This window comes from Akebia trifoliata, chromosome 14, assembly GCF_017979445.1.
Source record: "Akebia trifoliata isolate Shusen 1 chromosome 14, ASM1797944v1, whole genome shotgun sequence".
Lineage (NCBI taxonomy): Eukaryota > Viridiplantae > Streptophyta > Magnoliopsida > Ranunculales > Lardizabalaceae > Akebia > Akebia trifoliata.
In genome coordinates, this window is record NC_141388.1 from 10,073,869 (window position 1) to 10,085,657 (window position 11,789).

Here is an 11,789-nt window from a genome sequence, read left to right on the forward strand (position 1 = left end):
TATTGTGCATATCCTTCTTATTAAATTTTTTTTTTTTTGGAGGTGCTGTCAATTTGGTTGATTGAGTTTACGTCAATATGGATCCATATGAACTTTTAGTTTTAGTATTTTTAAATTTTGAATATTATATGTTTTTTAATTTAAGAATGTTTCAATATAGTTGTAACATTTAAACAACATACTTTTGATGGTGGTTGACTAATTGTTGTTTACTTTTCTATATGAGTTTCATATGTATGCCTTTAGTTAAAAATTGCTGAAAGTTGAGATTTGTAGTTGGTTTTTGAGGTGAAAACTTGATGTACAGATCTCTGTGGTTTTTGAGGTGAAAATATGATGAATCACTTGTATGGATATATACGGCTCTTAGGCCTTCATTATCCATAGGGAATGCTGTTGTTTATATTTCCCTTTTCTCATTAATAATTTTGTTCTTTGTTACTGATGGAAGTAGGGGCACTGATGTAACTTCCTACACAAGGTGAAACTTACAAGAAAAAGTTCCTATTACTTGAATTTCTGGACATACATTACTAGATATCGTGAACATAGTTCCTGAACATGTACTCTTTAAACAACTTGTATGACTATATATGATTGATTCCTACCGTACATTTTTTAGGATAACATGTAATGTATAGCTACTGATTTTCTGAGAAGGAAGTCACAGATTATAACATCCAACTTGTTGACTTATATATAGTTTCACTGGCTATTAGGTTTGTACCTTTTTCTCATCTTGCAATTTGTTTTTATAAATTACACTTCTTCTTAGACCATGTTTAAAAAATGCAAATTGTAAGATACTAATGTGTTCCATTATTGTTTTCTGCTTTTAGGTTGCTACCATTGTTTGCTCAAGCATACAACCCCTTCAGAATATTGATGTTTTGGTACGTATTCGTGTGATTAATTCTCGCTCCTCATAAATGCCTTTTTTTATAGGTAATTGATGCTTTCATGACATCGTTAGCTGTTTACCATTTCTGCTTCTTTGTCTTCAAAAATACATCGAGGAAAAAGTGAGTTCTGATGAGAAGCTTGCTTGGGTTCAATATCATAAAGGAAAAGGTTTCACAGGTGAATTTTTGTTGCCACTATATCTAATATTTAATCCTCAGAAATTTTGGTACTTATACTTTTATAATTGTCAAAATTATAATCAAGCAATCTAGTTGCGCATCATTCATGCATTTAGATTGGCACTACGGTTCAACTTACCTTGTAAGGTCAAATGTCTGCATCTTACAGAAATCTTTATGAAACCATGAAGCAGAAAATTATAGATAACATTTATCAATTGCAACATAATCTCTAAATTTTTTAGGTTGATAGCTATGTGAAGATATTTCCTGGGGTCATACACTAATGGACTGTGTGATACAATCTTGATGATGAATCAGCTGTGAAGTCTGCTGAAGAGTCCCATGAGAACATGCTGGATTGGTTCATCTTTCCAGCAATGTTCGATGTCTTGCGAGATTCTCGTGGCATCCATTGATGCACCAAGTAGTCCACGTTTAGTGAGTCCCATTGCATATAACCCACATTCGCCCTTCCATCCATTAGGAAATGGTTTACAAGGTAGCCAATCTTTCTCCGAAAACACATTCCTATCCTAAAAACAACTCGAATTTCAGTCCCGTCAATCATTTTTAGTATGGAAGATTGTTCTTTTAAAACAACCATGCATTACAAGTTTGATTATTGATGTTATGAGTATAAATAGAATCCATTTTGGGATTTGAATAAAATTCAGATTTAAAAAAAAAAAAAAAAGAATGAAAATTTCAATTGGGTGTTGCTTACAGAAGAGAACAACAACAACAATCATTTTCTGTTGTAGAATCAGAATAAAGAGAATAGGTTCTTCTTCTATCTCTATCTCCTTATATCCTCTTTCTCTCTATTTTTTCCTTATAAATTAGAGAGTTTGGCTGAGATTTAATGATAAATTCGTCTCTTATCTAAGATTTGAAATGTATATCTTATTTCTATCTTCACTTTAAGAAGTTTCTTGCTTTATCTACATTTAAGAAATGTATATCTTATTTATGTCTTCACTTTAAAGGAACATGCAACTAAGCTTTGTGTATCACTTTCTATTTTATAATTCTTTTACTTCCAAATTTTTCCCAATTTTGAATAATTTGTTGCCATTCCTTTTTGTTTTCTTGTTTGTAAAATGTGTCATAGCCACTCATCCACATTGTCGGGGAAATGTGGAGTGAATCTTTCTAAAATGTGTCATCACTCTCACATGTGGAGTGAATCTTTATATAACTGATCTCTATCAGTATATTGTAAAGGAGATATTAGTATTAGCCATCTCAAACACTGTTGGGCTCTTGTTACTGTGGTTAAAGTGTACACATGAAATATATTATATACAGAGTCGTACAATAGTGAGTCATACATTTACAATTTTAAATAACCTTCAATCCAGTATGATCCTTCTTGTCATTTTATTTTTAGAACTACGATAGTGAGTCATACATTTGTACTCTTTTATTTTTATGGGTAAACTAGATTTGAACCCACTACGGCACTACCTGAAAGTTGCTTTGCAATGTGTCAAACCAACTGAACTATGGTTCTCAACCATTGATGTTTGTACTCAGTTTTCCACCTCTTCCAAGGAAGATGTTATATGACTTGTCTGATGAGTTTTCATCTTCTGATGGATTTAAACCAACAGTATATGATTGTTTTTTAAAATTTTATTATTATTATATTTTCTTTTATTTCCTTGAATATGTTGTGGTATTAAACACCCATGAATGAGGAGTCTCTACACGGTAGTCAAAAGAGTGATACTTCTATTAGAACTTCAACGGATTGATGGGCACGTGTGTACTATTTACAAAGTTCTGTTATTGATGCTTCTTGTTATTGAAAAAGTAGTTCTGATTCGCTGCAGGTTCTGTTCTTTACATAAGAAGGAATTTGAATTAGAAAGTGCGCCTACTTTAGAAGGGCTAATTGTAGCCATGTCACTCATTGGAGCCACAGTTATTACAACATGCTCTGGACCCATATCAGATTGGCTTGGTCGGCGTCCGATGTTGATAATCTCATCAGTTCTATATTTTCTTAGTGGCCTCGTAACGAACTAATGTTATGATCTCCCAATGTTTATGTCCTCCTCTTAGCAAGGCTTCTAGATGGATTTGGATTTGGGCGTTTAGTTACCCTTGTTCCGGTTTATATATCTGAGACAGCCCACCAGAAATAAGATGTCGTATTGTATGGTTTTCGGAATATTGTTGTGGCAATATAATTTTTCTAAATAAAATTCAGATAATTTTTTAATAGTAAATGAGTTTCGGATGAATAAGTTTTGGATAATTTTCGAATAGTAAATAAATTTCGGATTATTTTCGAATGGTAAATTTCGGATTCGAATCGGATAATATCGGATATCTGATAATTTATTCGGATACGAATTCGAATATTCGTTAGTGATATCCGATCGGATTTGGATTCGAATTCGGATATCACGAAAAAATTTCGGATTCGGATATAGCATTATCAGATCGGATATCTATCCGTTGACAGCCCTAAGAGTACCCACAAGATGGAACCCATTAGGAATCCTTAGAAAATCCTGACCAATTAAAAGTTTCCAATCAATCTTTCACTAGTCTTGGATTTGTTCATGAATAATGCTAACCAATTAAACAAATTGCAGGAAGAAAATGGAACTTTAACACAAATTACAGAAAATATTAAGTATCATTAAAGGATGGTCGAGAACAATCTACCTTGATATCAAACAACATTGAAAATCTGTTGAGTTGGGAACAGAAAAATATGGAAAGAGACAAGGGCATCGAGGGATGAAGGTCTTGTTCTCTCTATTGGGTGCCACTGCTGCACTGCGTGAGACGCAACAAGAAGAAGAGAAAAGAGACGCTATGGCTGCGCTGCAACATAAGGAATCTAGCATACCCAAATGGTAGAGAGATTCAAAATCCCGAGTCAGAGAGAGAGAGATTACCTGCAGATTTGTCTGAGAAAGATGAAGTGAGCTAGAGAATGAAAATTGAGAGTGAGAGGAGTGGAGTCCTTGATACTTCCAACCCGCAATAAAACTTTCTCAAAGTTTTCCGCAAATATTTTGGCCACAAAATTTTGTGGGATATTTACTTTGTTTTTGTGGGGTTAACAAAATAAATCGGTAGTGCCCACTTTTGCTCATAGCAACCAAGCACACATTAAACGTAAAAGCTAGGAAACATTTGTGTTTCATACTTTTTATGGTCTTTTGCTGAGTAAACAAGCAGGGCCTCAATATTCCAAAAGATGAAAAGAATGTCTAGAGTCACTAGAATGGTTTCCCATTCCTATAGCAAGTGGCACGTTCTGGTTGGACATTGTTCCTATTCGATAGGAAAGAATGTCTTCTTAAAGAGAAGGTGCATGCATTTGTTTTGACTTGTTTACCCCTGCAGAATTGTTCTCCTCTACCTTGATTTTATGGTTCAATTTTATCTGTTTCTGTTTCTTCAGAAGAAAAGATGGATTCTAAGGAGACGATGTTTTTTAAATTACTAGTTTATATATTAAAATGTGGGATTGTTTTCTTTTATTTTTTTTTATTATTATTTTACAAGTGGTATTACAATATTTTTTCAATTTTAAAGTTATGTGTGGGTGATCTGTCTTCACAACTTATACAATTACTGGAGATTGCATGTGCCTCCAGCACGAGGCTCTTTGGAGTTAATCAGGAGGGTAGAGGAGGAAAAGTAAACTTAGGATGAAATGTAGAAGCAGAAAGACAATACAATTGGAAGGGCATTCTTAAAAAAGGGGAGATAAGAAAAGAAAAATAAACTTAAAAGTTATCCTTGAGATTAGTTTTATTTTATAGAATAAAGTTTGTCATCCTTTTTAGGGTTAAATGTGTAGTAGAGAAAAAGAAATAAAGTTGACAGCATATTATTAGAACAATGGTAATAGAGGAAAGTCAAAGTGGGAGGGATTTTCTTGGAAAATGGAGGTAGAAGTGGAAAGACCATACACTTGGAAAGGCATTCTTGAAAAGAAAGAGAAGAAAAAAGACAATAAAGTTAAATGTTTTCAATGAGATTCGTAACATAAGAGTAAAAAATATTTTGATAGGGTCATTCTCTCTCTTCAAAATTTATTTTTTTCATAAAAAAAAATAAAATAAAAGGGTAAAATAGTAAAATAGCACGTGAACATTAAAAATGTCTGTGATAGGTGGGGTAAGTGCAATTGTCATAACGTTAGGAAGCAACATAAAATTAGACCAAACCATAAGGTGTCAACATGTAATTTACCCTTGAAAAAATTCATCAATGTATAAAGAAGGTTGTGCAAATCTATTGATTGATGACATAGGTCCGTTAGTATTTTGAGGACCAAGATCGAAAGAAGTCAAAATCAAAGATTGAAGGCCTTGTAACTTCATATAATCCGAAATTCACAATCAGCTCATTGAGCTTTGTGCCAAATATATAATTCCGATACACAAATTAAGATTCAAAGTGAAAATGATCATTTTGTGATCAAGCTTCAGTTTTATTGAAAATTTGTTATTTCTTATAATTTTTCTTTTTTTTCCCTTTTTTATTTTGAAATATATTTTAATCAAAATTATTAGATGTCAATTATTGAGTTTGGGATTTATACTATTTTTTGGAAATTTTACTATTTTGGGAAAAGTAGGATTTCGGATTCATGTGATGTTTGGTACTAAAATTTTCATTGTCATTGAATACAAAATTGGGATTGTCCTTCTGGCACTTTTCTCTATTCTTCCTCAAGGATTCAAGGAAAGTTCATAGGTTGATGACGGTGATCTTCACCCTTGATTATTTCATACATTCCGTTATATTAGTTACTTGGTGTTGAGGACTTTTTGAGGATCAGTAGATGTTGGACATTTCTACTTTATTTTTATACACAAGTTGATAATCAAGAACCATTCGGTAGAGACCTGAGGTCTTGGAAAAATAGGTGATTGGAGGAGAAAACTCGTTAGAAATGAAGCACTCTTGTCAAAAACATGAATCCCAAAGAATCTGTGGCTTTTTTTTTTCTAAAGGAAGGTAAAATTCTAATGTTGTTATAAAGAGTTGGGCAATGGTAACATCATGGTTTTTAAAGTTGGTATCGCGTCTCGTCTCGTTCAGCTCCGATATCAAGTCATCTCAGACGAGTTTTTCGATACGTTTAAGACATCTCGTGAGATAACTCAAAAAATTACACTATGAGACGTAAAACTCAGTCGAAAAATGACTTTGTGAGTTGGTCTCGTTCAACTCTGATACCGAGTTAACTCTGGCGATACGTCTCGGTCTCGGACGAGTTTAAAAACCATGATTACCATTGCCCCCACCAAAACTGCAAACCAATTTCCTTTTTGAAAATGAGGAACTTCAATAAATACTTTTTTAAGGAACATTTAATCATTTTTTCTATAATAAATATATATATATATATATATATATATATATATTTATTTATGGGTCCCGTTCAGCAACAAACATTTTGACAAACATTTTAACAAAACATATTTCAAAACATGGGTTAGAGGTCTTGGAATGGGCTGATTTTTGGTGAGGATGATCTCTACGGTGAGGAGATCATCCTCACCAAAATCAGCCCATTCCAAAACTTCTAGCCCCAATTTACAAGTTGAAAAATCTTGGACCGTCCATTTTTTGTAAACTATTTTTGATGTTGCTAGAAGTTTTGGAATGGGCTGATTTTTGGTGAGGATGATCTCTACACCAAAAATCAGCCCATTCCAAAATCTCTAACCCATGTTTTGAAAAATGTTTTGCCAAAATGTTTGTCAAAATGTTTGTTGCTGAACGGGACCATATATATATATATATATTTGCAAAAAATTGTGCAATTTTAATGGAGAGGGTATTTCCAAGGATCCCCTGACTACAGTGAGGAATATATCCTCCCATCTCAGTCGTTCGATTGAAGCAAAGTTGAACACTAGAATTTTTCAAAAGTTAACAATTACCCAGACGCGGTAAAAAATGTGGGCCAGGAGGGCCTGAACTTGGGTTGGGCATTTTACTTCGACTTTGGATAATAATTGAAGTGCGAGACTCTTCTAATTTGTCCAATTGACTCTCGTATCACTTTGGATTTTCAGTAGCCTATGCTCAGGCATGACCAGCCCACGTCACAGCCCATTCAGATTAACAGAGAGAATGCTGGTATCTGATATTTGACCCATAAAAAATAAATAACTAAAATTAGGCTCAAAACAAGATTAACACAAAATAATCAATAATTAAGAACTATGCAATACATTATATCAATTTAAGGGAATTATCAAATAATTATTCTTAATGTCTTTGTTAATCGGGTCTTAAAGATGACTTTGTAAGTCCTAATCACAATTTTTTTTTTTAAATGGGACTGACTAGTTGCACTTCGCTCATTACCAATTGCACTCCATTACTTTAAAATTTTCCTTGCACTCTAGTTGTGTGATTGCACTCCAAAAAAGTTAGAAGATTATACTCCATTTTCTTCGTCTTCTTCTTGCCTAAACCATGTTGACAAAAATTACTGTTAGTTCATAAATTTTTGCAAAAACAAAAAGACAAACTTGACCATTTTTTCAATAGCCCCCCCGGATCAAACTTGGTTTTCATTAAAGAAAATAATTTAAATTCAATCAATTAATTAATAAATAGTGAGGATTCACTAATACCATCCGTTCGTTTAGACATGAGATGATATATGAACAGCTCTAGTTAGGGATCCATGTTATGTTCATTTTCATTACAAGATAAGAATGTTAAGGAGTGACTTTATGACTCTAACTATATTCAGAGCAAGGGTTTTCAAGTTGGCATCTTCTTCATTTTGAAGCCCCCGAAATACTTTTGAACTCCAACTAAGCCATGCTTAAAATCACTATGCATTTCTCTAAAAAAGTATGGAAAATCAGTATTTGAACTTGTTTCAAAGAAGTTTGAACCCCATTGGAGTTGCTTTCAAGGTTGAGATCCAAACACAAAGTTCTTATCAATTTTTAAATAAAAATTTTGGAAAATCGGTATTTGCACTTGTTGTCAAAGAGAGCATAATCAAAAGGATGAATTATCACTTTTTGAGTTGAAAATGAATCATTCATGATTCCGACTAACTGATCATTTATCAAAATGTGAATAATTATGTTTTTATTATAAATAAATAAAAATCAGAATGATAATAAATTTGACGATTTTAAAAGTGACTATTTTGCAAGTTTAAAGTGACTAATTGTTAACAACCTTCGAATTTGTTATTGTTTACATCTTGATAATTAAAATGAACATAATTAAAATGACCAGTGAATTGAAATCGTAAATTCATCAAAAGCTGATCACTTTTTCGTAAATATCTCTAATCAATATCCAGAAGATGAAAAGGTCATCCTAATGATGATGTCAAGAGATATTTTAAAAAAGAAGAATATATTTTTAAGATTGAAGTGCACTCAACAACTCAGTGGTGTGCAACTAATCGAACTTTCTAGGTCATAAAGACACAAGCCTCTAGAGACAGTAGAGATACACGGAGTTTCTAGAAGGTTCATTTATTTGTTAACAGTTAAACCAAGAGAAGGGTCGAGATGAGGTCTGGAATCTTCTTTCCTTTTCTATAAATATTAGAAACATCCTTGCACCATCAATTCGAGTATCGATTCAATCTTTCTGAAAAGCTTAGCCTAAATCAACCAGTTTTCGATTTACTTCTCTTTCTCATCTTCAATTCCAATTTCGTAATTCGATTTCAGCAAAATTCAAACATGTCGATCATTCCAAGTATCTTTGGCGGAAGGCGGAGCAACGTCTACGATCCATACTCTCTAAAAATTTGGGATCCATTCCAGGACTTCCCCTTGTCTTCAGCAATCTCTCGTCCTGATTCATGGAGCGAGACATCAAAAATCGCCAATACTCGCATTGATTGGAAGGAGACACCAGAAGCTCATGTGTTTAAAGCAGATCTACCTGGGATCAAGAAGGAAGAAGTGAAGGTGGAAGTTGAAGAAGGAAGAGTTTTACAGATTAGTGGGGACAGAAGCATGGAAAAGGAGGAGAAGAACGACACGTGGCACCGAGTTGAACGCAGCAGTGGGAAATTCCTCCGTAGATTCAGATTACCAGAGAATGCGAAGGTGGATCAAGTGAAGGCTTCTATGGAGAATGGAGTTTTGACTGTCACCGTTCCAAAGGAAGAGGTGAAGAAGCCCGAGGTCAAGGCAATTGAAATCTCTAGCTAATTAAAGATTTATTCGGAAAGTGAATTTGTTTAGAGTGTCTTGTGTGTAATGGTTTTTGTGGTGTATGTAATGTTGTCTCTTGTGTTAAAAGACCTGTTTTAGTAATATAAATATTTTTTTCCCCTAAATTTACTTTAGCCCTTTCTAATTGATCTTCCCATCATAAATTTCCTACAAAACATTTCCTCAATCCCTTTGTTTGGGAATTGGAATAAATATGTCTATACAAAGGGACATTTAAAGGTTTTGGAACATGGTTTTTAAATTCGTCTGAGATCGAGATGTATCGCTCGAGTTAATTCGGTATTGGAGTTGAACGAGATCAATTCAAAAAGTTATTTTTTGATCGAGTTTTATGTCTCACAGTGTAATTTTTTGAGTTATCTAATGAGATGTCTCAAACGTATCGAAAAACTTGTTTGAGACGACTCGATATCAGAGTTGATCGAGACGAGACGAGACGCGATATCGAGTTTAAAAATCCATTTTTTTGGAATGGGTCGATTTTATTTATTTTTTGTGAGGATCTTTTTTTTTTTTTGGTAAAGATGATCTTTAGACCCTCACCAAAACTCAACCCATTTTTAAAATTTCTAATCCCATTAAAAGTGGTTTATTAAAATTTTTAATCCCATTAAAAGTGGTTTACAAAAAAATGGACAGTCCACGATTTTTAAACTTGTAAATATAGGGTTAGAAGTTTTCAAATTGACTGATTTTTGGTAAGGACGGGCAAAACATGTAGGGTACTGAACATTTCCTATAGATATATACATAAAATTATTTTGCATTCCAAAAAGAATAAAAGGTCAAGTGCTTTCAGGTGATATGATTAATCCTACAAAAATTATTTTGATTCTAACCATGACCCTCGGTTCAATTTTCTATTTGTTTGATTTTATTCAAATTACAAGGTAAAGTAAAATCTTTGTTTTTCTCCACAAAATGGCAAAATCAGTTAATTTTCAAATTAAAAGGTAGAGTTCTATACCCTCATTCTTGGACTTTAAGATTTGATTTTTTTAAACATTCAAATCTGAACAATAATTTAAGATTTCTAGACAAGTACAAGAGAAAGTTCTATGTATGTATTTGAATCTTTTTACCTTTTGAGGGTAGAATTAAAGGTTTGTATAACTTAATGAATTTTGACCAAAAGACCTAGGTATTTTTTAAGTTAATCTTGCGCCTTTTAAGGGGGTCATTCTTGAGATTTTTCAAGAGAATTGACCCTCTAATGAGTTTGGGTAGTTGATTCATCAATGAGGATCCTTCTTGGGCGTTAGAATTTATAAGAGATCATAATGTGTCATCTTTTGGGAAGAACAATAAGATTTGAAGTTGGCATGGGCTTAGAATAGTCTTGGCATTGGATTTAAGTTATGAATACTTAAGATTATTTAGATTTAGATGTTTGGCCTAGGCGTGAAGGTGGGCTTAGATTAAGATAGGGCATGAATTTAGAATAGATTTGAGATTTTTGAGATAGACCAAGCCTTTGGATTTGAATTTAGGTGAGGCACATGGGTAATGCATTGGTTTGTAGGAAGTGAGTTTAGGTTAGGATGTGATTTAAAGACAAGGTTTGGGTATATTAAACACTACGAAATGATGCATTAGTGTATGAGAAAAAAAATGTCAAATGGTGATTATTGTGACCTATGGGCCCATGAAAGGTCTTTTAGCTTTTGTTGGAAATTGGACGTATTTTTGTAATATTAGGATTTTTTTTAGTAGACTTGTACAAATTAGGATGTCTACATTACCTATTGGGTGCTGTTTAAACTAAAAGAAATGAATCTAATTGGGTTTTGCATGCATAGGATTTGTGATTTCTTAAATTAAAGCGGTTGACATCCTCTGATTTTTATGATGGTTTGGAAATTTAGAGACCAATATCTTCTTTATGAAAGATGTAGGTTGTCCTCCTCTTACACTACGATTTGGTTAATCACTATTTTGTAGGAAGAAAGCTTGGATCAAGATCAAATTCATGATTACTGCATTGAAATCATTATAATAAAAAATAACGATTTATCTATTGTTTATCTCATTTTCGTCTTTCATGGATTCGTGATTCTGAGCTTGTACATAGTTATACAATTGTGAACCCTTATACTTTATGGAATAGTCCTCATTTCTTGTAGAATTAAGTGTAACAATTGATTTGATTGAATGATGAAGATTCTAGATCCTCTTATTGGGTTGCAAAACCCAACAGTACTTACCAAAACCCCATATCTCGATTACTAACAAACAATTGTATAGACCCTATTCGAGTGACCTCAGTATACAAGTTAAGATGATTCCTCTTATTTATCAAACCGATAGGTCAATAAATCAGAATCCCAATGCAATTGGATACAACAGATCCATTCATGGGGTGAGAGCAAGTTACCAATGGTTTTTCTTGGCAGATAATTGAAACAATTCACATATTGCCAAACAAGTTTATATAAGATTCGTTAATTTCATGATGTTGGGATCATTTTCTAGTTAGGATTTTTTTTTTTAA

At 33.1% G+C, this 11,789-nt stretch overlaps 1 protein-coding gene across 1 annotated transcript; it reads left to right on the forward strand.

Annotated features, from left to right (window-relative positions):
* Positions 1-8,663: 8,663 nt before the first annotated feature.
* Positions 8,664-9,402, forward strand: LOC147386156 (17.3 kDa class I heat shock protein-like). The gene has a single exon (XM_086423951.1). The coding sequence runs from the start codon at positions 8,798-8,800 to the stop codon at positions 9,272-9,274; it is 477 nt and encodes a 158-aa protein (XP_086280077.1). The 5' UTR covers positions 8,664-8,797; the 3' UTR covers positions 9,275-9,402.
* The last annotated feature ends 2,387 nt before the right edge of the window (positions 9,403-11,789 follow it).

Bases quoted from the DNA above. Each gene is read 5' to 3' on its own strand.
- LOC147386156 (XM_086423951.1), top strand. From the start codon at position 8,798: ATGTCGATCATTCCAAGTATCTTTGGCGGAAGGCGGAGCAACGTCTAC.